A 27,939-nucleotide genomic window follows, 5' to 3' on the forward strand; every position below is an offset into this window, starting at 1 on the left:
AAGTTGAGGAAACAACCACTGAAGTGAGTAAAGTGACAACTGAGGAAATAACTGAGGAAATACCTGAGGAAGGTGTTGAGAAATACAAGGAAGAGATAGTCATTACTCCCAAAACTGAACCTGTTGTCACTGAAGTTGAGGAAACAACCACTGAAGTGAGTGAAGTGACAACTGAAGAAATAACTGAGGAAATTCCTGAGGAGGGTGTTGAGAAACACAAGGAAGAGATTGTCATTACTCCCAAAACTGAACCTGTTGTCACTGAAGTTGAAGTGACAGCACCTGAAGACATCACTGAAACTGTTTTCAGAGACACTATTGAAGTGACAAAAGAAATCACTGAAGCACCAGAGGAAGTGGAAGCTGAAGTGATTGTTGAGGAAACACCAGAACAGGAAGAGGTTGAGGCAGAAGTTACTATTGAGGAAGTTCCTGAAAAGGAAGAGGTTGAGGCAGAAGTAACTATTGAGGAAGTTCCTACAGAGGAGGTTGAAGCTGAGGTTACCTTTGAAGAAGCACCTGAAAAGGAAGAGGTTGAGGCTGAAGAAATTGCCCTTGAGGAAATAACTGAGGAAATACCTGAGGAAGGTGTTGAGAAATACAAGGAAGAAATAGTCATTACTCCCAAACCTGAACCTGTTGTCACTGAAGTTGAGGAAACAACCACTGAAGTGAGTGAAGTGACAACTGAAGAAATAACTGAGGAAATTCCTGAGGAGGGTGTTGAGAAACACAAGGAAGAGATTGTCATTACTCCCAAAACTGAACCTGTTGTCACTGAAGTTGAAGTGACAGCACCTGAAGACATCACTGAAACTGTTTTCAGAGAAACTATTGAAGTGACAAAAGAAATCACTGAAGCACCAGAGGAAGTGGAAGCTGAAGTGATTGTTGAGGAAACACCAGAACAGGAAGAGGTTGAGGCAGAAGTAACTATTGAGGAAGTTCCTGAAAAGGAAGAGGTTGAGGCAGAAGTAACTATTGAGGAAGTTCCTACAGAGGAGGTTGAAGCTGAGGTTACCTTTGAAGAAGCACCTGAAAAGGAAGAGGTTGAGGCTGAAGAAATTGCCCTTGAGGAAATAACTGAGGAAATACCTGAGGAAGGTGTTGAGAAATACAAGGAAGAAATAGTCATTACTCCCAAACCTGAACCTGTTGTCACTGAAGTTGAGGAAACAACCACTGAAGTGAGTGAAGTGACAACTGAGGAAATAACTGAGGAAATACCTGAGGAAGGTGTTGAGAAATACAAGGAAGAGATAGTCATTACTCCCAAAACTGAACCTGTTGTCACTAAAGTTGAGGAAACAACCACTGAAGTGAGTGAAGTGACAACTGAAGAAATCACTGAGGAAATTCCTGAGGAGGGTGTTGAGAAACACAAGGAAGAGATTGTCATTACTCCCAAAACTGAACCTGTTGTCACTGAAGTTGAAGTGACAGCACCTGAAGACATCACTGAAACTGTTTTCAGAGAAACTATTGAAGTGACAAAAGAAATCACTGAAGCACCAGAGGAAGTGGAAGCTGAAGTGATTGTTGAGGAAACACCAGAACAGGAAGAGGTTGAGGCAGAAGTAACTATTGAGGAAGTTCCTGAAAAGGAAGAGGTTGAGGCAGAAGTAACTATTGAGGAAGTTCCTACAGAGGAGGTAGAAGCTGAGGTTACCTTTGAAGAAGCACCTGAAAAGGAAGAGGTTGAGGCTGAAGAAATTGCCCTTGAGGAAATAACTGAGGAAATACCTGAGGAAGGTGTTGAGAAATACAAGGAAGAAATAGTCATTACGCCCAAACCTGAACCTGTTGTCACTGAAGTTGAGGAAACAACCACTGAAGTGAGTGAAGTGACAACTGAGGAAATAACTGAGGAAATTCCTGAGGAAGGTGTTGAGAAACACAAGGAAGAGATTGTCATTACTCCCAAAACTGAACCTGTTGTCACTGAAGTTGAAGTGACAGCACCTGAAGACATCACTGAAACTGTTTTCAGAGAAACTATTGAAGTGACAAAAGAAATCACTGAAGCACCAGAGGAAGTGGAAGCTGAAGTGATTGTTGAGGAAACACCAGAACAGGAAGAGGTTGAGGCAGAAGTAACTATTGAGGAAGTTCCTGAAAAGGAAGAGGTTGAGGCAGAAGTAACTATTGAGGAAGTTCCTACAGAGGAGGTTGAAGCTGAGGTTACCTTTGAAGAAGCACCTGAAAAGGAAGAGGTTGAGGCTGAAGAAATTGCCCTTGAGGAAATAACTGAGGAAATACCTGAGGAAGGTGTTGAGAAATACAAGGAAGAAATAGTCATTACTCCCAAACCTGAACCTGTTGTCACTGAAGTTGAGGAAACAACCACTGAAGTGAGTGAAGTGACAACTGAGGAAATAACTGAGGAAATACCTGAGGAGGGTGTTGAGAAATACAAGGAAGAAATAGTCATTACTCCCAAACCTGAACCTGTTGTCACTGAAGTTGAGGAAACAACCACTGAAGTGAGTGAAGTGACAACTGAGGAAATAACTGAGGTAATACCTGAGGAGGGTGTTGAGAAACACAAGGAAGAAATAGTCATTACGCCCAAACCTGAACCTGTTGTCACTGAAGTTGAGGAAACAACCACTGAAGTGAGTGAAGTGACAACTGAGGAAATAACTGAGGAAATACCTGAGGAAGGTGTTGAGAAATACAAGGAAGAGATAGTCATTACTCCCAAACCTGAACCTGTTGTCACTGAAGTTGAGGAAACAACCACTGAAGTGAGTGAAGTGACAACTGAGGAAATCACTGCGGAAATTCCTGAGGAGGGTGTTGAGAAACACAAGGAAGAGATTGTCATTACTCCCAAAACTGAACCTGTTGTCACTGAAGTTGAAGTGACAGCACCTGAAGACATCACTGAAACTGTTTTCAGAGAAACTATTGAAGTGACAAAAGAAATCACTGAAGCACCAGAGGAAGTGGAAGCTGAAGTGATTGTTGAGGAAACACCAGAACAGGAAGAGGTTGAGGCAGAAGTAACTATTGAGGAAGTTCCTGAAAAGGAAGAGGTTGAGGCAGAAGTAACTATTGAGGAAGTTCCTACAGAGGAGGTTGAAGCTGAGGTTACCTTTGAAGAAGCACCTGAAAAGGAAGAGGTTGAGGCTGAAGAAATTGCCCTTGAGGAAATAACTGAGGAAATACCTGAGGAAGGTGTTGAGAAATACAAGGAAGAGATAGTCATTACTCCCAAAACTGAACCTGTTGTCACTGAAGTTGAGGAAACAACCACTGAAGTGAGTGAAGTGACAACTGAAGAAATCACTGAGGAAATTCCTGAGGAGGGTGTTGAGAAACACAAGGAAGAGATTGTCATTACTCCCAAAACTGAACCTGTTGTCACTGAAGTTGAAGTGACAGCACCTGAAGACATCACTGAAACTGTTTTCAGAGAAACTATTGAAGTGACAAAAGAAATCTCTGAAGCACCAGAGGAAGTGGAAGCTGAAGTGATTGTTGAGGAAACACCAGAACAGGAAGAGGTTGAGGCAGAAGTAACTATTGAGGAAGTTCCTGAAAAGGAAGAGGTTGAGGCAGAAGTAACTATTGAGGAAGTTCCTACAGAGGAGGTTGAAGCTGAGGTTACCTTTGAAGAAGCACCTGAAAAGGAAGAGGTTGAGGCTGAAGAAATTGCCCTTGAGGAATTAACTGAGGAAATACCCGAGGAGGGTGTTGAAAAGTACAAGGAAGAAATAGTCATTACTCCCAAACCTGAACCTGTTGTCACTGAAGTTGAGGAAACAACCACTGAAGTGAGTGAAGTGACAACTGAGGAAATAACTGAGGAAATACCCGAGGAAGATGTTGAGAAATACAAGGAAGAGATAGTCATTACTCCCAAAACTGAACCTGTTGTCACTGAAGTTGAGGAAACAACCACTGAAGTGAGTGAAGTGACAACTGAAGAAATAACTGAGGAAATACCTGAGGAAGGTGTTGAGAAACACAAGGAAGAGATTGTCATTACTCCCAAAACTGAACCTGTTGTCACTGAAGTTGAAGTGACAGCACCTGAAGACATCACTGAAACTGTTTTCAGAGAAACTATTGAAGTGACAAAAGAAATCACTGAAGCACCAGAGGAAGTGGAAGCTGAAGTGATTGTTGAGGAAACACCAGAACAGGAAGAGGTTGAGGCAGAAGTAACTATTGAGGAAGTTCCTGAAAAGGAAGAGGTTGAGGCAGAAGTAACTATTGAGGAAGTTCCTACAGAGGAGGTTGAAGCTGAGGTTACCTTTGAAGAAGCACCTGAAAAGGAAGAGGTTGAGGCTGAAGAAATTGCCCTTGAGGAAATCACAGAGGAAATACCCGAGGAGGGTGTTGAAAAGTACAAGGAAGAAATAGCCATTACTCCCAAACCTGAACCTGGTGTCACTGAAGTTGAGGAAACAACCACTGAAGTGAGTGAAGTGACAACTGAGGAAATAACTGAGGAAATACCTGAGGAGGGTGTTGAGAAATACAAGGAAGAGATAGTCATTACTCCCAAACCTGAACCTGTTGTCACTGAAATTGAGGAAACAACCACTGAAGTGAGTGAAGTGACAACTGAAGAAATAACTGAGGAAATTCCTGAGGAGGGTGTTGAGAAACACAAGGAAGAGATTGTCATTACTCCCAAAACTGAACCTGTTGTCACTGAAGTTGAAGTGACAGCACCTGAAGACATCACTGAAACTGTTTTCAGAGAAACTATTGAAGTGACCAAAGAAATCACTGAAGCACCAGAGGAAGTGGAAGCTGAAGTGATTGTTGAGGAAACACCAGAACAAGAAGAGGTTGAGGCAGAAGTAACTATTGAGGAAGTTCCTGAAAAGGAAGAGGTTGAGGCAGAAGTAACTATTGAGGAAGTTCCTACAGAGGAGGTTGAAGCTGAGGTTACCTTTGAAGAAGCACCTGAAAAGGAAGAGGTTGAGGCAGAAGTAACTTTTGAGGAAGTTTCTACAGAGGATGTTGAAGCAGAAATTACCTTTGGAGAAGAACCTGAAGAGGTTGAGGCAGAAGTAACTACTGAGGAAACTCCTGGAATGGAGGTTGAAGCAGAATTGACTGTTGAGAAAGAACTTGAGAAGGAGGAGGTGGAGGCAGAGTTGACATTTGAAGAAGCCTCTGAAAAGGAACTTACAGACTTTGAAGTTTCAGATGAAGAAGAAACGGTTGGCATTTCAGAGAAGCTCATGAGTAAAGATGAAGAGAAATTTATTGCTTTGTCTGATGAATCTGATATCACTGATGATGAATTATCTGAATGGTCAGATGAAGATTATGCCCAGGAGTCTGACAAATCTGCAGCTCTTCCTTCTGACCTTGATCAGCTAGATCATGTAACCCCTGTCAAAAAACTCTCAGGTACACAGGATATTTCAATAGATACTGTGGAATTAAAGATGGCCCCCCAAGATGATGAAGAAGGTAGAAATTGTATAAAATATGCTCATTGGCTGAGTTTATGTATGTTCTGAGCTAATTGGCTGAGTTGTACTCTGTTTGACTGATTATATTCTTCACAGGATTATTTTCATAATTCTAGAATGTAACAAATAGAATCTGCAATCTAACATTGAAGCTTATGTTTAAGTTATCTATCACAATTGATCATCTGATCAGTTGTTTTTGTTGATGTTAATACATTTTTAGTTCCAGTATGTTTGTTAATTGATGTTGACTTTGGTTTTGATTTATGTTGAAGTTCTTTTTAGCATGTCTGTGTGTCTTTTGTTCATTTTATAGAAAAAGATGTTAAATATTTTTGTCAGTTTGTTGAACTAATCTCTCTACATTTTGTTATGCATGATTAGAAAGTAAGACTATTTTGGTTGATGCCATCATGGATAAAAGAAGAACTGCTTCCATGAGAATGAACATTTCTTCTTGAAATAGTTTTACAAGACTGAAATAGTGTATTCTTGCTTTACTTGCTTTAATCCGTGATGGCAAAGTTCAGTGCAGGTAATCTCATTAACTTTACTCCAGCAATTTTCTTTTTCTGTGAGAATTGTCCTGCACTGAAACTCTCGTATGTTGTTTTAAAATACTGATTGTCAAAGAAACTTATCATTTTGTCGCAGTATGAACATACATTATTTTACAATTGGTATTTTAAGCATCATTTTCTTATTTTTTGTGTTCAGTTTTACTTTTTTATACTTTTTGTTCATTTATTTTCTATGAGTTTTGTTTAGAATTTGAATGCTTAGAAACTTAATATTCAAATTATCGGCCCACTGAATTGAAATAAACATTATACACTTGTCACAAAGTTTTTTAAAAAGAATACCTAAAGAATAGTAATAAGATATTTGCTGGCAAATACATGACAGAAATTGCATGTGTTACCTTTAACTGCTTTTAGAAAAAAAACATATTTACAATTCATTGTTTATGTCAGATTCATGTACACGTGTGTTTCATGGTTTTTTTTGTAATAGTGCAACCCATATTTAATCCATATATTTATAGCTCATTGCTTTTAGTATTATTAGATATATATCTACACTTTCTATGTAACTTTATATATTTATGTGTGTACCATATTCATATTATATGTTGTACAGTGAGCACTGTATAGATGTATTCTTCCTGTGACACTTTGTGTATGAACCTTAGAAACCCCTCCCGTTTCCCTAATGATTTGTTTCCTTTGCAGCTGGAACATGATTCATGATTAGTTTAATTTAAAAGATAGTGATATATACTTTTACATTTAATTTTTTTATCAATTACCTTCACTTAATATATTAATTTTTAACAGCATTTTAACATTTGAATATATAAGTGATAATTTTATTTTATTTATTATATTTTGTAATTGGTAATAGGTTGAATTAATTGTATTACATATAAAGACAGTTACTTAATGTTTGCGTCAGTGTTAAAGTGGTCCTAAATTATGAAATTGTTGCCTCCAGGTCCTGTTGACAAAGCACCCTCAGAGGAGGAAGTGCTTTCTGAAAAAGAGAGACTTACTGCAGGTAGGTTCAGTAATATATTCAGGGGCGATGGGGTAGCCAAGAGGTTAAAGTGTTTGCTCACCACGCCAAAGACCCGGGTTCGATTCTCCATATGGGTACAATGTGTGAAGCCCATTTCTGGTGACCCCCGCAGAGATATTGCAGGAATATTGCTAAAAGTGGTGTAAAACCATACTCGCTCACTCAGTGGTGTTTTCAGCATGACAAGGGATTGTAGAATGAGTGAGTGACCTGCAAACTAAATTGGGGTAAACCGGGATTCGAACCCATGATCACATGTTCACGGGACACAACTCAGTGCATCTTGGTGCCTAAGGCGACTGGGCCACTAATGTCCCGAGGGATTGTACAATATTCCATAGTTTGGAGGATCCAGGGACCCACAATTTTTCAAATGTTTAATTCAATTAAATGTCAAGAAAAATCTGTTGGGTCAGAGAGTGATGCAGTGGTTGATAATCTAGGTATGTTTAATTGAATTCTGTTAATTTCTTTTCTTGATTCTGTAAATTCCCTTGTTCGTAATGCCACATACAAACCCATGTGACGGGGGGGAATGGGTTCATGTTCGTATATAACAACTATTGTAATTGAAAGATTCACAGAAAAGGAAAAGGAATGGTAGAGGTAGATGTAAAATACCTTCTCATGTTCCTGTGTTTTTTAAGGTGAACAATTGACTCTCCTTTGCATGTGTTTGTGATTGTGCCACCTGTGGGACAAGATGTGCTCACTTTTTTGTGAACACCTGGTATGATCACTATTTGGTAGTGATTCATAAACACATGCTCATGACAAAGTTGGTATCATACTATCAACTCTGTTTTGGACAGAGATTTTGTTTGAATATGGAAAGGCTTTTGATGCTTTTATTTACTTTGGGCTTACATTAAGCTGACACTCTGTGATGTAGCTGAATTACTGTTCAATGTGGTGTTAAACTCTATCTCATTTACTGTGTATGTGTTTAATGTTTCTTTATGGTGTCATTGGCCCCATCTCAACTTATGTTTTATTATTTTAGAAGAAGAGAAGGAAGTCGTGTCTGATGAAGAACGGAAAGAGATTGAAGAAACTGTGCAACTCTCTGTGGCAGGTTTGTGGAGTCTCTCTTCAATTTCACTCCATCTTTGTTTTTAGAAGTCTTCTAGTACTTAGGAATTCTTCATTAAGAGAGTGAGTGAGTATGGTTTTGCACCGCTTTAAGCAATATTACAGCAATATCATGGCGGGGGACACCAGAAATGGGCTTCACACATTGTACCCATGTCAGGAATCGAACCCGGGTCTTCAGCGTGGACGCTTTACCACTAGGCTACCCGACCGCCCCTTCATTTAGTATATATACATGGGACAAGTAGTGAAGCCTATTCTTGTTGTCCCACTTGGGAACAATATGTAAGGCCTGTTATTGTAACCAACGTGGGTACAATACATGATACCTTTATGTGTCTCAGAAAAGAACTTTACTTTATGTATTTATCATTTACATTCTTATTTGTGGCTCAAAGGCTCATGAAATATGTTACCTACACACAAGGATTTTTTAATTACATGGCATGTCATCTCCTTTGAAACCATTGGAATGTTTGTTTTTTTTAACTAAGGATCAGAGTCCATGGTCCTTGGCTCTTATGTTGATATTTAACATGTTGGGGGTCGCTAGATTAAAAATCTATATCCGTATACCCTTAAGGAACTCTTAATATTGAATGTTGAAATGTATTTCCTTTAGTTAGCACTATGTGTGTGTGATAGTGAAATCTTAGTTTGCATGGTGTGTCGTTTGTTTGCTGTGGAAATCACTCACATCGAAAACTGGGTGCTTGCATTATCAGTTGTCTTGTCACCAGTAATGATTACTGGTAATGGCTAATATGTTCAGCCATGTTGTCTGCAGAGAGCACTTACAAGAACAAGCCTCACTAGGCTTTAACTTGTTCATGCATCAGGACATGAAAACTTTCACTGTGGGCACCCAGGTGTAACACATTTAACCCTTAGCTTGATGATAGTGGGTGGTATAAGCATGTGAAGAACTGCCACTGCCAGGGTCTGCTTGTCATGGGTTCAAACCCCAGACTTGCCTAAGATTCTGATCCCTGGTATGTCTGCACCATACCCATGCTTGTGGGTTTCTATCTGGGTAAACATCTATCCAAAGTGACCGCCTCCATGCTCTAGTGGTAGAGCGTCCGCCCGGAGAGCGGAAGGTCCGGGGTTTGATCCCCGACCGCGTCATATCAAAAGACGTTAAAAGATGGTACTTGTTGTTACCCCGTCTGGCGCTCGGCATTGAGGGGCTAAAACAAGGACTGGTCAGCTCAGAGTCAGTGTACTGTGTCTGAGTGGGGTATTCATGTAAAACTGCGGCATGGTATCTCAGTGAGCTAGCACTATAAATCGGCATCAGTCCAGACTAGTACAAGCAGCCACACAAACACACACACGTACATGCATGTCGCTTTATAAGTGCAATAATCTTGGATGCGACATTAAACCCTATTTCACCTCTATCCAAAGTGATCCATAAATATTTACTATTTTGACTTTTATGCCCAATGGAATCTGTTTCGGCAGATATCCAAAATTGTTTTTTCCCTGGTGTTGACATTTTGAATCCATGACCTGCATCACTCTGTGTGTCATCATACACTGGTATGGAGTGTAGGTCATGCTATCAACCACTGGTTTGCCAGCTGCTGTAAAATTGCTGACTGCAGCTAAAATAACATTCACTCACTAACTCAAACAGCATGTTGGCTTGATTACCTTTCAGAAGTATCCCAGGAGAAGGAGTACCCCGAGTTCACCCAGTGCTTGGAGAACGTCTCTGTTAAGGATGGCAGCTCTGCTCGTCTTGTGTGTCGTGTTGCCTGCATGTCAGCTCCCAACATTAACTGGTTTAGAGACAGGCAGCTCATTGTTTCCTCGGACGAGTTCCAGATTACTTACAATGATGATCTGTGCATGTTGTATATTCCCGAGATATTCCCAGAGGATGCTGGCGTTTATGAAGTTGTTGCAGAAAACGCCCATGGCGCTGCCTCTACTTCTGCACAGCTTCATGTAGAAGGTGAAATTGAATGTTTACATAGAAAAGAAATGCCATTGCTTTGGTTTTCCTCAGGTTCTTCAGAATTAATTAAGCTGCACAAAAATAAATATTTTTGGTGATTTTTTTTTAAATTGTGTGCTCACTATAAAATAGTATCCCCCAAAATATTCTTGATCCTTATAAGCCATGACATTGCCAACACCTTTATAGGCATTTTTTTCTGCATGGTGTGTTTATCATAGACTGTTTGCTGTGTTCTTGTATGTTGAAAAGAAACTAACATAAAAGATAATAGTGTATCACAGAAAAATTGAGCTTGAAATATTTTTCTAATGATTACTTCATGGTCCTTAAACAGCTGAAGAAATCATCGAGGAAACTGTGGAGAAGGTCGAAGGAATTGCACCCACCTTCCAACAGAAACCCAAATACCAAAATGTTGACGAGAGAACCAATGTTGTCTTCGAGGGAAGAGTTGTGGCCCTTCCTGAACCTGAGATCGTATGGCTCCGTGATGGCGTGAAGATCGAACCCACTGATCGTCATCGTGTGACAATCAACAAAGATGTCCACATGTATCATGTGAGTCTGGAGATTGACAGCGCCACTCCTGAAGATTCTGGAAATTATGAAGTCATTGCCACTAACGAACATGGTGAAGCTACGGTGAAAGTTTCTCTTGTTGTCAAAGGTATGTCTTCACAGGTAGCACCTTTTAGCGAACACCTAAATATTATATGTTCTTAGTATTCTCATACCGCTAGGATATAAGCAAAACATCACTCACTCACATACTCACAAATATTCTTACACATGAAATGGGTGTTTGCATGGATATGAACATTGTAGTGTCTTTCTTTGATTTCCAATTTACATATTATATATGGTTTAGCTCACCTTGTCAGGAGTTGAGTGGTCAAACTTTTTAACTGTCAAATCAGAATGGAATTGAAATTATTATTTTTTTCATCACAATCACCCTTTAACGTATACGACTTTTATATGGACTTCAGAAAAACATTTAATTTTTTTCTTCTGATTTGCCAGTTTAAGAGTTTTGTAGTTTTAGCTCACCTGGACATGAGGTTATTGGTCATTATCTTTGTAAAAATACTGTTGCCAAGCCATTTCATATTCCACTTTATGTTTTTTGTAGTTAGAAAAGATACAAAAGTAGGAACTGCAATTAAAAACAATGTTATTTAATGACAATCACATCCATATTTGTAAAACTGAATGCTGAAAGACATGACTGTCGGAGAATATTTAAGTCAGCATTGTGTATTTGAAATCTTTTTAAATATGTAGAAGGGAAAAACATAAAGTGGGTATATGAATTGTTTCATTTAGAAATATTTGTTGAAACTAATCCAATTTTTTGTTTCCATTAGAAGAAGTTGTGGAACAAGTGGACTTCCGGTCTGCCCTTAAGACAAGAGTGTATGTATATCTTGCTGTATTCACTAGCATTGTAGTTTAGTGATTTGTTAAGGCAGTTGTCATTAATGTCAGCTGAATGCCTTTAGTCTCTGAATGTTGTCACACTGTAGTTCACTCTGTGTATACCAGCATTGCTCGGAAGTAAAATCAAGGTTGATTTAGAGAGAATACATGGATGCAAGAATATTGGCAACTCTCAGAACCAGAGTTGAGTGCATGTGTACTGAGGAAGCTAGTTTGTGGAGATGCTGGTTTAAACAAAGTGCAATCATTGTTTTAGCAACCTTTTTCAGTTGTATATTCCTCAGGCCCACTTTATTCTTCAAGACCCACTTTATTTTTCAAGACCCACTTTGTTTCTCAAGGACCACCTTGTTTCTCTATTGTTTAAAGGTTCCTGTTTTGAGGTTAAATCTTTCAGTAAATGTATCAGACATTATGAATGTTTTCACGACTGGAAATTTATCAGAGAAATCTATTTCTGTTGTATAAGTTTACTTTATGCAAGGCTTATCAGTTCAATAAGATTGTAAACAACCATGACAGCCGTGTCACTGGAAAAGAATGACTGCGCAATAGTCCAAAGTTTTCCAAAACACTACAAGAACAATCTTATGTAATCCAACACAATGTTTGGAAATATTCTTGGAAAGCAATCATTTGACTCTCGGAATGTTGGAATTATTGGAAACATGGTGAGTGTGGAATGAACGATCATTTTTTTGTCATTCTGTCTTCTTTCCAACTTTGGAAGAACATATTTTTTCCAGAGTAGGGGGTGAGAAAAAATAATCTGAATTAAATTAAATGCTAAGAAACCCAAGCATGTTTCCCTCTTAGAGTGTTAGTTGTTTTTGCTGTGTAGTGTCATGTCTTCAGTTCTGTGTGAAGAAGTATTGTTTTATGTTTGATTTCTCTAGCTTTTTTGCTGGATCCAAATGCTAGTCAATGGTTATTTTGTGTGCATTAATTAAGATTACCTTCATGTTTTATTTTTCATAACATTCTGCATGTGAATGTTGTAATAAGCTTGATGTCAACATTAATTCAACAGGACAACAAAAGTCGGAGTGCAACACTCTGTTAAACAAATGGACTTCCGACATCTCTTAAAGGAAGGTCATATCACATCCACTAAGCATATTTCACTCACGTAAGTCTGGGTCAACTTGCTGACCTTCATTGCTGGACATGAAGGTCAGCACCTCTCTCTACAAAGCTTGGACATTTATCCTCACCATGGTATCGGTCATTAACATTTCTATACACTGTATAACCAGTCTTCTTGCACATTTTCCATCTGTCTCACCAGATCTTATTATCCATTTCTCAATCGAGAGCACCTTGCCCTTGGACCTCCAAGACATCTTTAAATCTAATGTCACTGAATTACCCATTGCCCTGCACAAGCTCCAAAAAGTACCTAAGTTGTGACCAACAACCTGTGCTATTAATATGCCCACATGTGACAGAAATTGGCTTTGGAAACTTCCCAAATCCTTTAATAACCTTTTGCAATCCAAGTTCCTGAACATTTTCAAATATTCTGAAAAAGTTTGTGTGAAAATATGTAAATGCACCAAGTAAATGACAACCTGTTCACAAGTCACAATGTCACCCTTATACACTCACTCCTTGGACCAACTTGTCCCACACACATTGTGACATTCCATCACATCCTAACCTGCTGTGAGTTCCTGAATATGTGTCATTCATATTAATATTTGGAGTATCAATGTTTGTATATATCATATTTTCTAACATCATTTTCAAAGCTTTTCTCTTTAGGTTTTGGTTAACAAATAACATTCACTGTTTATTATAACCTTAGAGGACATTCTCGAGTAGATGTATATATATTGATTTTAGCCTGATATATTTTCATGTAATATCTTCTCATCACCAAGCTGTATCATCTCATAGTCTCACATTATGGTACGGTGTGGGGTGGTGGGGTAGCCTAGTAGGGCTGGGACGAGTCAAAATTTACTACCCGGTTACCCACCCCCTAATTACCCGACCCTACCCGGGTACCCATTGAAGGTCTCGAGAGATAGATCCAAATGTCCGAATGGGAATAGTTTGACAATAGCCTTGGCAAAATATATTTAGATACTTGTATAATACGATCTGACCATGCATTCACTGAAGTTGACTGAAGTTTTATCTCTATTTAAACATATAAAATCAGAAGAAATGCGTGCATAGTAAGAAAGATGTGTGAACATTAGTCTCTTATAGTGTAACCGTGGAAGTTCCAAATTTTTTGCCATTAAACAATATATCACATGACTAACCACGGGTCCGGGTAGTCCTGTGGGTATCCAGGTCCTACTCAGGAACCACCTGACCTGAGTACCCGAGTCCCCCGTCCCAGCTCTATAGCCAAAGGCCTGGGTTCGATTCTCCACATGGGTACAATGTGTGAAGCCCATTTCCGGTGTTCCATGCTGTGATATTACTGGACAATTGCTAAAAGCGGCGTTAAAATCATGCTCACACACTCACATCACAGTGTAGTATCATTTTCAGCATTCGATAACCAAGACAATGACCTAACATCTATCAAATAGTGTTTCTGAGTCATTATGTATATTGATCTTAAGTGTATATAGACCTGCCAGCTTGTAAAACAGGTGTAAGGTATTCAATAATAACATAACTATGTACGTTATATAATACTTGTACATGAAGTTCTATGTTTATTCCAGAGAAACTGTTTCATACATTGTATACACAAGTTGGACCCCATGTTTGTGTGGGTAACACAAGGCTTTACATGCTAAAATTTGTTAAATTGATCATATGTATTTTGTACTGAAGTTGAACAAGGTGTTCTATCATATCCAGGAATCAGTTCAGCTGTACATAGTGTACAATAGTTTTTTTACATTAATCAGATTTTATGCTGTATACACAAGCTGTACATAGTGTACAATAGTTGACATTAATCAGATTTTATGCTGTATACACAAGCTGTACATAGTGTACAATAGTTGACATTAATCAGATTTTATGCTGTATACACAAGCTATAATAGTGTTTATTGTTATTTCCACAGTACTGAACAGGAGGAGGTTGTTGAGGAAACAGCACCTGAGGTCATCGAGGAGATCCCAACTGCAGAGGTGTCCATTGAGGTAAGAATGTAATCATGTGTATTCTAACACGTTCGGTCTTGGAAGTTGTGTTAGGTTCCGGTGTTATTCCTTGATTTGCTATAGACCAGATATTACTTTTTTTCCTCATGAAATGGAGAACTCAACATATGAGTTCTTTGCAGTGGAATTTGTTTTAAAATCAGTTATTTTGACATCAAATATGAAGGAAAATGAAGGGATGTGGAACAAATCACTACCTGACAGGTTTACTCGTTAACCAGCTTCGACTTGCCTGCCATTATCAAATCATCTACCTCATGTTCTTTATGCATTGTCACACACTCATAAATTGTTATGAGACACAGATAATAAGATAATATGCATGAGGTGTTTTGTATTCTTTTTCAGGAGGAGAAACCAATACTTGTTGCCCCAGAGTTCATCATCAAGATACAAGATGTCAGTGTTCGTGAACGGGAAACTGCACGTTTCGAGTGCAAGGTTAAAGGTGAACCTGCTCCAAGTGTGGTGTGGTATCATGATGGAACTCCCCTCAAGTCCGACGACATCTACCAGATTGTCCCCGGCCCCGATGGAGAGAGTGCTCTGGTCCTGCCAGAAGCCTACCCCGAGGATGCCGGAACATACTCTGTCATGGCCAAGAACGATGTCGGCCAGGTGGAGTGCCAAGCTGTCCTCACAATCATTGGTAAGTTGCATAAAGATGTGATCCAATCACACAATCATTGGTGAGTCAGATGAAGATGTGATCCAGTCACAGAATTATAGATGAGTCAGATGAAGATGTGAACCAATCACAGTCATAGACGAGTCTCATAATGTCTACTCAAAATTTCAAGGTTTGTGAAGAAAACATGTGGCAATATCTATTTAAATTTGTGACTTCCATAAAATATAGTTGGTCTTCCTGATGATTGGATGCCACCCATGTCAGTGTCAACTTAGTGATGCATATCTGTATCTTACAGAGAGCATCTCCGAGACCAGCTCCATCAGCTCCAAGCACGAGGAGGAGGCGGAGGAGATCCTGCCTGAAGACACAGCCGAGCAGGCCGCCATCAAGATACAGTCAGCCTTCCGGGGCTACAAGGTGAGCAGATTGTCGCAGATTTGCTTTGGATGAGTTTTCGGGGTGATAAGAGTCCGACAAAGTCATTATCAGTCTGTGAAAAGGATCGGACTTCTTGTAGGTTGCAGCACCGAAGTCATTCATGCATTTACTTGAGGGGTGGGATGAACTTGTAACAGCGTGTCTTTATGATCCTCTTTTGTTGATTTTTACAACAATAAATCCCGTGGTGGATGGTATTGAGGTGAAATGGGGTTTACTGATGCATTCAAGATTATTGCATTAATGTGGTTTCTGGTACTAGTCTGTACCGCTTTTGTAGTGCTAGCCCATTGAGATACTATGCCACAGTTTAACATGGATACCCCATTTAGACACAATATAGAGACTCCGATCCGATTTTAACCCCTTGATGTTAGACAGGGTAACAACAAGTTCCATTTTTTAACATAGTTTGGTTTGACGCGGCCAGGGGATCGTATCACTAACATTCTACTCTGTGTGCAGATGCTTATTCCACTAGACCGAAGTAGTCAGGATAGTCCAACAGGTACTGCAAATGGATCAAGCTTGTGCTGCCAGACTTAGGTTTTATTATGGTATGCTGTTTCAAGTTGTTTCAATGTTGTTTCAGTGTTGTTTGTTGTTATATTTCCAGGCTCGAGAACAGGTGAAGGTGATGAAACAACAGATTTCTGTCGTGGACACCGACATCACCATCACAGAGGAGGTTCAGGTAGGATTAACAAGACTTGGAAAAGTTTACCATTCTACAAAATTTTATAACTGTGTAGGTCTTTACTGCTATCACATTGTTTAGTCTAAATTTTGAAACAAATCTTTTCTCTCCTAAATCCTGATTTTGTGTAAAATTAATGTGCACAACATGCCAGCACCTCCGCACACCTGTACTTGGGGCACTTATTTATCCCTTTGTGAAAAAAATGTCAAGGAAAAATTCAGCACGAAACTGTTTAAACAGCACAGTCTGAAATTGTTCCTGGAACTAAATAATCCATTTCTAACAAGAAAAAAGATTTAACATGCACTTCTAGTTCATGGAAGCACAATTTATTAAAGATTCATAACAAAAATTGTCATTTGAAAGTGTCATTAATAAATTATTTTCAGGTAAACCTTTTGTGTTGAAAGAAAGGGTTTTATATGTTTGAATCTTTGAATCAAAAATATGATGAAAAGAAGTAGGACATCATTATATACTGAACAACAATAGTTAGGGATTGTGAATATTATGTGGGATATTTTATGAAATTGTGTGCTCAGTCTCACAACAACAAAATATCTCCCAAAAAATTCATGATCCCTGACTTTTTTGGTTCAATATATGAATATGTTTCTGAGAAAAAATTTGAAGGGGACATGAATGAAAAACCCCTTTCTTTCAACTATTAGTGTGATAACATTTTGAGTATGTTCAGAGAACATTGTCATTTTGGAACGATTTATTCCCTTAGTGTATGGCCTAGATAAGTCTAATTTTTGGCAAAGTGAACAAAAAGAGATGGCTGATTTTGGTGATTAACATCAAATCATTTTTTTTTTCAATAAATGTCCTTTACATTTTAACTCTTGGCACTTTGACCAAGAAAATCCATAAAATGAGAAATTACATTGTCCTGACTTAACAAAGTCTTTACAGATTCCCTGAACATTCCACTCTTTATTTGAATTTTGGACACTGTTAACATAATTGAGCTTATTCTACTAAATATTGTTTTGTCTTGTCTTGATGTTATTATTAATATGTTTTAATGGTTGTGATTGTTGCACACAGTTCTGTTGACATCACAACTTGTGTTTGGAACATTCATTCTTAATTTTATTTGTTTATTCACAATGGGCTTTATGAAGCTGTGTTTGTTTTGTTCATTTAACTCATCTTGCTCATCTGGTCGTGTTTTGTTTGGACTCTTGTGTTTTGTGGTGATGACATTTGCCCAAACAGGGTACTATGGTATTCTTTTCCATAACAGTCCAATTGTTATGGAAATTAATTTTTCAAATATGGATTTCTTTTAGTCTGAATGTATACCCTATTCTAAGGCAAATAGTCATCAGTAAGTAAACAAACTTTTTTGCTGATTAACAAAGTTTGACATGTTGTTGCTAAACTGCAGTTAGTTACAATACGCTTCACACAAATTTAACACAGGCTGAACTATCAATTGTTGTTTTTTCATCTTGCAATTTTATTTTTATTTGTCTGGTTCTAATAAAGTATATTTATTTTAGTGTGGTTGTTTATATATTTAGTTACTTATTCACATGATTGTTATCAATGTTTTCCACAACACCACTCCCTGTGTTTCCTGTTATGCATCTACTCTCAAGATATATCTATCATCTTTAACTTCAGAACTATTAGATGTGTGCATGCCCCACATCACAACAATCCAGACTTAGTAGATAAAACAAGGATGGAAATACATTTGGCCACTGCCTACACATTCATGGGCATGCAGTTGACCTGTAGACCTAAGGTTCTACTTGTGTCCCTTGTTGTGCCAGGATCAGCTGATCACTAGTTCTTATCTCAGGGTCATGTCAGTTATGATTATGGGTTTCATTTCCACTCTTATTCTTGTAATAATTTCCTGTTGTTCAAAATGAGCTTCCAAAATTCACTAACCAAAACATTAATATCTTCCAGTATTATTGTTGTGTTTCTTGAGAGTAGATGCTCCCTTTGATTCTGATCCACTGTGTTGCCTGTTCACCTGTGTTTAGTGGTTTGCCATTCTACTGCATGGTTGTTGGCAAGACATGTTACCTTGCTTTGCCGTTCAAGTGCTCTCTGTCTAAAACTGTCCAAAGACAACGTAGTGAATGAGCAACTGATAGTGACGAGATGCACCGTATCAAACTCACATTCTACTGTAGGAGATTGAAGAAGAATCGGAAACCACTTTACAAGAAATTCCTGTCCTGGAGGAAGAAGAACCACTAGTCCAAATAATGGAAGCTGGAATTATGGTCGAAGTAGAAAAGCCAAAGGTTGAGGAGCTTACCATTGAGGAGGAGGAGAAACCAGTGGTTGAGGAAGTTGAGGCTGAAATCTCCATTGAGGAGGAGGAAAAACCAGTGGTTGAGGAAGTTCAAGCTGAAATCTCCATTGAGGAGGAGGAGAAACCAGTGGTTGAGGAAGTTCAAGCTGAAATCTCCATTGAGGAGGAGGAGAAACCAGTGGTTGAGGAAGTTCAAGCTGAAATCTCCATTGAGGAGGAGGAGAAACCAGTGGTTGAGGAAGTTGAGGCTGAGATCTCCATTGAGGAGGAGGAAAAACCAGTTGTTGAGGAAGTTCAAGCTGAAATCTCCATTGAGGAGGAGGAAAAACCAGTGGTAGAGGAAGTTCAAGCTGAAATCTCCATTGAGGAGGAGGAGAAACCAGTTGTTGAGGAAGTTCAAGCTGAAATCTCCATTGAGGAGGAGGAGAAACCAGTGGTTGAGGAAGTTCAAGCTGAAATCTCCATTGAGGAGGAGGAGAAACCAGTGGTTGAGGAAGTTCAAGCTGAAATCTCCATTGAGGAGGAGGAGAAACCAGTGGTTGAGGAAGTTGAGGCTGAAATCTCCATTGAGGAGGAGGAAAAACCAGTGGTTGACGAAATTCAAGCTGAAATCTCCATTGAGGAGGAGGAGAAACCAGTGGTTGAGGAAGTTCAAGCTGAAATCTCCATTGAGGAGGAGGAGAAACCAGTGGTTGAGGAAGTTCAAGCTGAAATCTCCATTGAAGAAGAGGAGAAACCAGTGGTTGAGGAATTTCAAGCTGAAATCTCCATTGAGGAGGAGGAGAAACCAGTGGTTGAGGAAGTTGAAGCTGAAATCTCCATTGAGGAGGAGGAGAAACCAGTGGTTGAGGAAGTTGAAGCCGAAATCTCCATTGAGGAGGAGGAGAAACCAGTGGTTGAAGAAGTTGAGGCTGAAATCTCCATTGAGGAGGAGGAAAAACCAGTGGTTGAGGAAGTTCAAGCTGAAATCTCCATTGAGGAGGAGGAGAAACCAGTGGTTGAGGAAGTTGAGGCTGAAATCTCCATTGAGGAGGAGGAGAAACCAGTGGTAGAGGAAGTTCAAGCTGAAATCTCCATTGAGGAGGAGGAAAAACCAGTGGTTGAGGAAGTTCAAGCTGAAATCTCCATTGAGGAGGAGGAGAAACCAGTTGTTGAGGAAGTTGAAGCCGAAATCTCCATTGAGGAGGAGGAGAAACCAGTGGTTGAGGAAGTTGAGGCTGAAATCTCCATTGAGGAGGAGGAAAAACCAGTTGTTGAGGAAGTTCAAGCTGAAATCTCCATTGAGGAGGAGGAAAAACCAGTGGTTGAGGAAGTTCAAGCTGAAATCTCCATTGAGGAGGAGGAGAAACCAGTGGTAGAGGAAGTTCAAGCTGAAATCTCCATTGAGGAGGAGGAGAAACCAGTGGTTGAGGAAGTTGAAGCCGAAATCTCCATTGAGGAGGAGGAGAAACCAGTGGTTGAGGAAGTTGAAGCTGAAATCTCCATTGAGGAGGAGGAAAATCCAGTGGTTGAGGAAGTTCAAGCCGAAATCTCCATTGAGGAGGAGGAGAAACCAGTGGTTGAGGAAGTTCAAGCTGAAATCTCCATTGAGGAGGAGGAGAAACCAGTGGTTGAGGAAGTTCAAGCTGAAATCTCCATTGAGGAGGAGGAGAAACCAGTGGTTGAGGAAGTTCAAGCTGAAATCTCCATTGAGGAGGAGGAGAAACCAGTGGTTGAGGAAGTTCAAGCTGAAATCTCCATTGAGGAGGAGGAGAAACCAGTGGTAGAGGAAGTTCAAGCTGAAATCTCCATTGAGGAGGAGGAAAAACCAGTGGTTGAGGAAGTTCAAGCTGAAATCTCCATTGAGGAGGAGGAGAAACCAGTTGTTGAGGAAGTTGAAGCCGAAATCTCCATTGAGGAGGAGGAGAAACCAGTGGTTGAAGAAGTTGAGGCTGAAATCTCCATTGAGGAGGAGGAAAAACCAGTTGTTGAGGAAGTTCAAGCTGAAATCTCCATTGAGGAGGAGGAAAAACCAGTGGTTGAGGAAGTTCAAGCTGAAATCTCCATTGAGGAGGAGGAGAAACCAGTGGTTGAGGAAGTTGAAGCCGAAATCTCCATTGAGGAGGAGGAGAAACCAGTGGTTGAGGAAGTTGAAGCTGAAATCTCCATTGAGGAGGAGGAAAAACCAGTGGTTGAGGAAGTTCAAGCCGAAATCTCCATTGAGGAGGAGGAGAAACCAGTGGTTGAGGAAGTTCAAGCTGAAATCTCCATTGAGGAGGAGGAGAAACCAGTGGTTGAGGAAGTTCAAGCTGAAATCTCCATTGAGGAGGAGGAGAAACCAGTGGTTGAGGAAGTTCAAGCTGAAATCTCCATTGAGGAGGAGGAGAAACCAGTGGTTGAGGAAGTTCAAGCTGAAATCTCCATTGAGGAGGAGGAGAAACCAGTGGTAGAGGAAGTTCAAGCTGAAATCTCCATTGAGGAGGAGGAAAAACCAGTGGTTGAGGAAGTTCAAGCTGAAATCTCCATTGAGGAGGAGGAGAAACCAGTGGTTGAGGAAGTTCAAGCTGAAATCTCCATTGAGGAGGAGGAGAAACCAGTGGTTGAGGAAGTTGAGGCTGAAATCTCCATTGAGGAGGAGGAGAAACCAGTGGTTGAGGAAGTTCAAGCTGAAATCTCCATTGAGGAGGAGGAGAAACCAGTGGTTGAGGAAGTTGAGGCTGAAATCTCCATTGAGGAGGAGGAAAAACCAGTGGTTGAGGAAGTTGAAGCTGAAATCTCCATTGAGGAGGAGGAGAAACCAGTTGTTGAGGAAGTTGAAGCCGAAATCTCCATTGAGGAGGAGGAGAAACCAGTGGTTGAAGAAGTTCAAGCTGAAATCTCCATTGAGGAGGAGGAAAAACCAGTGGTTGAGGAAGTTGAGGCTGAAATCTCCATTGAGGAGGAGGAAAAACCAGTGGTTGAGGAAGTTCAAGCTGAAATCTCCATTGAGGAGGAGGAGAAACCAGTGGTAGAGGAAGTTCAAGCTGAAATCTCCATTGAGGAGGAGGAAAAACCAGTGGTTGAGGAAGTTCAAGCTGAAATCTCCATTGAGGAGGAGGAGAAACCAGTGGTTGAGGAAGTTCAAGCTGAAATCTCCATTGAGGAGGAGGAGAAACCAGTGGTTGAGGAAGTTGAGGCTGAAATCTCCATTGAGGAGGAGGAAAAACCAGTGGTTGAGGAAGTTCAAGCTGAAATCTCCATTGAGGAGGAGGAGAAACCAGTGGTTGAGGAAGTTGAGGCTGAAATCTCCATTGAGGAGGAGGAAAAACCAGTGGTTGAGGAAGTTCAAGCTGAAATCTCCATTGAGGAGGAGGAGAAACCAGTTGTTGAGGAAGTTGAAGCCGAAATCTCCATTGAGGAGGAGGAGAAACCAGTGGTTGAGGAAGTTCAAGCTGAAATCTCCATTGAGGAGGAGGAAAAACCAGTGGTTGAGGAAGTTGAGGCTGAAATCTCCATTGAGGAGGAGGAGAAACCAGTGGTAGAGGAAGTTCAAGCTGAAATCTCCATTGAGGAGGAGGAAAAACCAGTGGTTGAGGAAGTTCAAGCTGAAATCTCCATTGAGGAGGAGGAGAAACCAGTTGTTGAGGAAGTTGAAGCCGAAATCTCCATTGAGGAGGAGGAGAAACCAGTGGTTGAGGAAGTTGAGGCTGAAATCTCCATTGAGGAGGAGGAAAAACCAGTTGTTGAGGAAGTTCAAGCTGAAATCTCCATTGAGGAGGAGGAAAAACCAGTGGTTGAGGAAGTTCAAGCTGAAATCTCCATTGAGGAGGAGGAGAAACCAGTGGTAGAGGAAGTTCAAGCTGAAATCTCCATTGAGGAGGAGGAGAAACCAGTTGTTGAGGAAGTTGAAGCCGAAATCTCCATTGAGGAGGAGGAGAAACCAGTTGTTGAGGAAGTTGAAGCTGAAATCTCCATTGAGGAGGAGGAAAAACCAGTGGTTGAGGAAGTTCAAGCTGAAATCTCCATTGAGGAGGAGGAGAAACCAGTGGTTGAGGAAGTTCAAGCTGAAATCTCCATTGAGGAGGAGGAGAAACCAGTGGTTGAGGAAGTTCAAGCTGAAATCTCCATTGAGGAGGAAGAAAAACCAGTGGTAGAGGAAGTTCAAGCTGAAATCTCCATTGAGGAGGAGAAACCAGTGGTTGAGGAAGTTGAGGCTGAAATCTCCATTGAGGAGGAGGAAAAACCAGTGGTAGAGGAAGTTCAAGCTGAAATCTCCATTGAGGAGGAGGAGAAACCAGTGGTTGAGGAAGTTCAAGCTGAAATCTCCATTGAGGAGGAGGAGAAACCAGTGGTTGAGGAAGTTGAGGCTGAAATTTCCATTGAGGAGGAGGAGAAACCAGTTGTTGAGGAAGTTCAAGCTGAAATCTCCATTGAGGAGGACGAAAAACCAGTGGTAGAGGAAGTTCAAGCTGAAATCTCCATTGAGGAGGAGGAGAAACCAGTGGTAGAGGAAGTTGAAGCTGAAATCTCCATTGAGGAGGAGGAGAAACCAGTGGTTGAGGAAGTTCAAGCTGAAATCTCCATTGAGGAGGAGGAAAAACCAGTGGTAGAGGAAGTTCAAGCTGAAATCTCCATTGAGGAGGAGGAGAAACCAGTGGTTGAGGAAGTTCAAGCTGAAATCTCCATTGAGGAGGAGGAAAAACCAGTGGCAGAGGAAGTTCAAGCTGAAATCTCCATTGAGGAGGAGGAGAAACCAGTTGTTGAGGAAGTTCAAGCTGAAATCTCCATTGAGGAGGAGGAAAAACCAATTGTTGAGGAAATTGAAGCTGAAATTATTGTTGAGGACGAAAAACCAGTTGTTGAGGAAGTTGAAGCTGAAATCTCAATTGAAGAGGAAAAACCAATTGTGGAGGAAATTCAAGCTGAACTTATTGTTGAGGATGGAAAACCAGTTGTGGAGGAAGTTGAAGCTGAAATCTCAATTGAGGAAGAAAAACCAGTTGTTGAGGAAATTCTAGCTGAAATTATTGTTGAGGATGAAAAACCAGTTGTTGAGGAAGTTGAAGCTGAAATCTCCATTAAGGACGAAAAACCAGTTGTTGAGGAAATTCAAGCTGAAATTATTGTTGAGGATGAAAAACCAATGGTTGAGGAAGTTGAAGCTGAAATCTCAATTGAGGAAGAAAAACCAGTTGTTGAGGAAATTCAAGCTGAAATTATTGTTGAGGACGAAAAACCAGTTGTTGAGGAAGTTGAAGCTGAAATCTCAATTGAAGAGGAAAAACCAATTGTGGAGGAAATTAAAGCTGAACTTATTGTTGAGGACGAAAAACCAGTTGTGGAGGAAGTTGAAGCTGAGATCTCAATTGAGGACGAAAAACCAGTTGTTGAGGAAATTCAAGCTGAAATTATTGTTGAGGATGAAAAACCAGTTGTGGAGGAAGTTGAAGCTGAAATCTCCATTGAGGAAGAAAAACCAGTTGTTGAGGAAATTAAAGCTGAACTTATTGTTGAGGACGAAAAACCAGTTGAGGAGGTTGAAGCTGAAATCTCAATTGAAGAAGAGAAAACAATTGTTGAGGAAATTCAAGCTGAAATTATTGTTGAGGATGAAAAACCAGAGACTGAACTTGTCATTGAGGAGAAACATGAAGTTGAGGAGGTTGAGGCCAAACTTGTTATTGAGACACCAGACGTGGAGGAGGTTGAGGCTGAACTAGTCATTGAGGAGAAACCTCAAGTTGATGAAGTTGAAGCTGAACTTGTCATTGAGGAGAAACCTCAAGTGGAGGAGGCTGAAATTGCTATTGAGGAGACACCAGAAGTGGAGGAAGTTGAAGCTGAACTTGTCATTGAGGAGAAACCAGCAGTTGAAGATGTTGAAGCTGAACTTATCATGGAGGAGAAACCTCAAGTGGAGGAAGTTGAAGCTGAACTTGTCATTGAGGAGACACCAGAAGTTGAGGAAGTTGAAGCTGAACTTGTCATTGAGGAGAAACCTCAAGTGGAGGAAGTTGAGGCCGAACTTGTTATTGAGGAGAAACCTCAAGTAGAGGAAGTTGAAGCTGAACTTGCTATTGAGGAGACACCAGAAGTGGAGGAAGTTGAAGCTGAACTTGTCATTGAGGAGAAACCTCAAGTGGGGGAAGTTGAGGCTGAACTTGTTATTGAGGAGAAACCTCAAGTTGAGGAAGTTGAAGCTGAACTTGTCATTGAGGAGAAACCTCAAGTGGAGGAAGTTGAAGCCGAACTTGTTATTGAGGAGAAACTTCAAGTAGAGGAAGTTGAAGCTGAACTTGCTATTGAGGAGACACCACAAGTGGAGGAAGTTGAAGCTAAACTTGTCATTGAGGAGAAACCACAAGTGGAGGAAGTTGAAGCTGAACTTGTCATTGAGGAGAAACCAGAAATTGAGGAAGTTGAAGCTGAACTTGTCATTGATGAGAAACCTCAAGTTGAGAAAGTTGAAACTGAACTTGTCATTGAGGAGAAACCAGAAATTGAGGAAGTTGTTGCTGAGCTTGTCGTTGAGGAGAAACCACAAGTGGAGGAAGTTGAAGCTGAACTTGTCATTGAGGAGAAACCAGAAATTGAGGAAGTTGAGGCTGAACTTGTTATTGAGGAGAAACCAGAAATTGAGGAAGTTGAAGCTAAACTTGTCATTGAGGAGAAATCAGAAATTGAGGAAGTTGAGGCTGAACTTGTCATAGAGGAGAAACCACAAGTGGAGGAAGTTGAGGCCGAACTTGTCATTGAGGAGAAACCTCAATTGGAGGAGGTTGAAGCTGAACTTGTCATTGAGGAGAAACCAGAAGTGGAGGAAGTTGAGGCTGAACTTGTCATTGAGGAGAAACCTCAAGTCAAGGAGGTTGAAGCTGAACTCCTCATTGAGGAGAAACCAGAAATTGAGGAAGTTGAAGCTGAACTTGTCATTGAGGAGAAACCTCAAGTTGAGGAGGTTGAAGCTGAACTTGTCATTGAGGAGAAACCAGAAATCGAGGAAGTTGAGGCTGAACTTGTCATTGAGGAGAAACCTCAAGTGGAGGAGGTTGAAGCTGAACTTGTCATTGAGGAGAAACCTCAAGTTGAGGAGGTTGAAGCTGAACTCCACATTGAGGAGAAACCAGAAATTGAGGAAGTTGAAGCTGAACTTGTCATTGAGGAGAAACCTCAAGTTGAGGAGGTTGAAGCTGAACTTGTCATTGAGGAGAAACCAGAAATTGAGGAAGTTGAGGCTGAACTTGTCATAGAGGAGAAACCTCAAGTGGAGGAGGTTGAAGCTGAACTTGTCATTGAGGAGAAACCAGAAGTTGAGGAAGTTGAAGCCGAACTTGTTATTGAGGAGAAACCTCAAGTGGAGGAGGTTGAAGCTGAACTTGTCATTGAGGAGAAACCTCAAGTGGAGGAAGTTGAAGCTGAACTTGTTATAGAGGATAAACCTCAAGTGGAGGAAGTAGAAGCTGAACTTGTCATTGAGGAGAAACCAGAAGTGGAGGAAGTTGAAGCTGAACTTGTCATTGAGGAGAAACCACAAGTGGAGGAAGTTGAGGCTGAACTTGTCATTGAGGAGAAACCAGAAGTTGAAGAAGTGGAGGCTGAACTTGTTATAGAGGAGAAACCTCAAGTTGAGGAGGTTGAAGCTGAACTTGTCATTGAGGAGAAACCAGAAATTGAGGAAGTTGAAGCTGAACTTGTCATTGAGGAGAAACCTCAAGTGGAGGAAGTTGAAGCTGAACTTGTCATTGAGGAGAAACCAGAAACTGAGGATGTTGAAGCTGAACTTGTCATGGAGGAGAAACCTCAAGTGGAGGAAGTTGAAGCTGAACTTGTCATTGAGGAGAAACCAGAAATTGAAGAGGTTGAAGCTGAACTTGTCATTGAGGAGAAACCTCAAGTGGAGGAAGTTGAAGCCGAACTCATCATCAGAGATGATGAACCTAAGCTTAAGAAAGAAGTTGATACTTTTGAAGCAGCCTCTGTTGAGGAAGAGACGGTTGATTTCACAGTAGCTGAGAGCCCTGTGGTGGAGGATGTAGAAGGGGAGATTACTCTCACAGAGCAATTGGAGTCCCCAGAACCTGTGGAGGGAACGTATGCCTTTAGAGAGGTGGGTTGTTTTGCAAAGGCTGGACAGATATTATTGTGGATAATACTGTCATGAGCAACCATGTGATAATTTCCATTCTGAACTGTATTAGAAAATGCCAGCTATTTGAAATCTGGCATCCTTGCCTTCCCCATATATCCTGGCTCCTATATCCTAGACTCCAATATCACATGTAATCACCATCCTGAAATAGGACTAGACCCAACCTACGTGCTATTGTCCTAATCACATATCTATACATAGATGTAAATCCAAACCCTAACTTTTCCACATGAATTGTGAATTGTCCTTGCACAAATACCACATGTTTCTGTGTGTCATTTGTTTCTACAAAGACATTTGATAAATCCAAACCTTTCTTATTTTGCAGACTATTTCATATTCTATACCGTTCAATTTTAATTTAAACATAATCTCCAAAATGCCATGCAATATTACAAGATATATTTCATTTTGTTGTGATGTATTCCGATGTAATTCACTGTTGTGAAGTAGTTGTTTGATGAATATTGTATATATATATCATTGTTGTCATAGATGAGGGAGGACTGTTGTCTTCCGACATATATCTGACTCTGTCGTGTTCATCTGTATTGTCCTGTATATGTCTTATGTGTTGTCCTTGCTGTATCACTAGAATATGTATTCTTCTGGTGTTAGGAGTCAGTGTGGTTGTCAGCTTCACATATTCCATTTATTTCGCCTACAAGGTGTGCATGACATTCACCCAGCGAAGACTCTTGCATTTGTTCAGTTTTCAAGCCTACAGAGATTGGGCCTGTGAATACTGGATGTTGTAGAATGGACAAAATAGATCTGTGACACACAATTTTGTCATTGTTTTTTGGGAGAAGTGATTGATTTTCAGCAGCTTATTTTTTAACTCCAAATAGATGTAGTCCAATGCAAATCCCTCTACTAAGGTTCTCAACAGAGGGAAAATATTGCACCATTATCCAGGGGCCCACGGGTCTTATTGTTGCATCCGGGGGCACAGGCGGCCTAGTAGATGAAAGTGCCGTTATTACTCTTGGGCATACTAGAAACCTGTGATTTTGGGTTGGAATCCCGGTTCACCCTGATTGTTTTTAGGTTTGTCAGCACCATACACGTGCTCGTGGGTTTCACCAAGTGGTAAAGGTCTAAGACCTGCATCACCTC

At 40.4% G+C, this 27,939-nt stretch overlaps 4 protein-coding genes across 4 annotated transcripts in view; 3 read left to right on the forward strand and 1 right to left on the reverse strand.

The window, feature by feature from the left end:
- The window catches only part of LOC139465971 (titin-like), a 29,880-nt gene extending 23,196 nt beyond the window's left edge, over positions 1 to 6,684 (forward strand). Inside the window, exons 22-28 of the mRNA XM_071247991.1 lie at positions 9 to 1,226; positions 1,368 to 1,835; positions 1,881 to 2,390; positions 2,796 to 3,915; positions 4,024 to 4,427; positions 4,545 to 5,439; positions 6,674 to 6,684. Of these exons, the coding sequence (XP_071104092.1) occupies positions 9 to 1,226; positions 1,368 to 1,835; positions 1,881 to 2,390; positions 2,796 to 3,915; positions 4,024 to 4,427; positions 4,545 to 5,439; positions 6,674 to 6,684 (4,626 nt within the window). The remainder of the gene's footprint in view (positions 1 to 8; positions 1,227 to 1,367; positions 1,836 to 1,880; positions 2,391 to 2,795; positions 3,916 to 4,023; positions 4,428 to 4,544; positions 5,440 to 6,673) is intronic.
- The window catches only part of LOC139466013 (titin-like), a 347,974-nt gene that overhangs the window by 129,124 nt on the left and 190,911 nt on the right, over positions 1 to 27,939 (forward strand). The window contains exons 88-97 of the mRNA XM_071248028.1: positions 6,936 to 6,998; positions 8,023 to 8,094; positions 9,778 to 10,074; positions 10,415 to 10,747; positions 11,448 to 11,496; positions 12,551 to 12,649; positions 14,558 to 14,636; positions 15,006 to 15,306; positions 15,587 to 15,708; positions 16,346 to 16,423. Of these exons, the coding sequence (XP_071104129.1) occupies positions 6,936 to 6,998; positions 8,023 to 8,094; positions 9,778 to 10,074; positions 10,415 to 10,747; positions 11,448 to 11,496; positions 12,551 to 12,649; positions 14,558 to 14,636; positions 15,006 to 15,306; positions 15,587 to 15,708; positions 16,346 to 16,423 (1,493 nt within the window). The remainder of the gene's footprint in view (positions 1 to 6,935; positions 6,999 to 8,022; positions 8,095 to 9,777; positions 10,075 to 10,414; positions 10,748 to 11,447; positions 11,497 to 12,550; positions 12,650 to 14,557; positions 14,637 to 15,005; positions 15,307 to 15,586; positions 15,709 to 16,345; positions 16,424 to 27,939) is intronic.
- LOC139465972 (titin-like) lies at positions 18,664 to 24,391 on the forward strand. The gene is made up of 2 exons (XM_071247992.1): positions 18,664 to 24,333; positions 24,365 to 24,391. Exons 1-2 carry the CDS (start codon positions 18,664 to 18,666, stop codon positions 24,389 to 24,391), a joined length of 5,697 nt encoding a protein of 1,898 aa, XP_071104093.1.
- Positions 24,387 to 26,273, reverse strand: LOC139465973 (uncharacterized). The gene is given in 4 exon segments (XM_071247993.1): positions 24,387 to 24,606; positions 24,671 to 25,321; positions 25,391 to 26,065; positions 26,113 to 26,273. Coding segments are annotated over 4 exon segments (1,602 nt in total). The 5' UTR covers positions 26,235 to 26,273; the 3' UTR covers positions 24,387 to 24,452.

Source organism: Haliotis cracherodii, unplaced genomic scaffold (genome assembly GCF_022045235.1).
Source record: "Haliotis cracherodii isolate W230 unplaced genomic scaffold, xgHalCrac1.p SCAF_18, whole genome shotgun sequence".
NCBI classification, from domain to species: domain Eukaryota; kingdom Metazoa; phylum Mollusca; class Gastropoda; order Lepetellida; family Haliotidae; genus Haliotis; species Haliotis cracherodii.

Excerpts from the sequence above, each read along its gene's own strand:
- LOC139465972 (XM_071247992.1), top strand. The coding sequence starts at position 18,664 with ATGGAAGCTGGAATTATGGTCGAAGTAGAAAAGCCAAAGGTTGAGGAG. Across the intron at positions 24,334-24,364 it reads AGAAACATGAAGTTGAGGAG|ACGTGGAGGAGGTTGAGGCT; the intron begins GTTGAGGCCAAA and ends TTGAGACACCAG.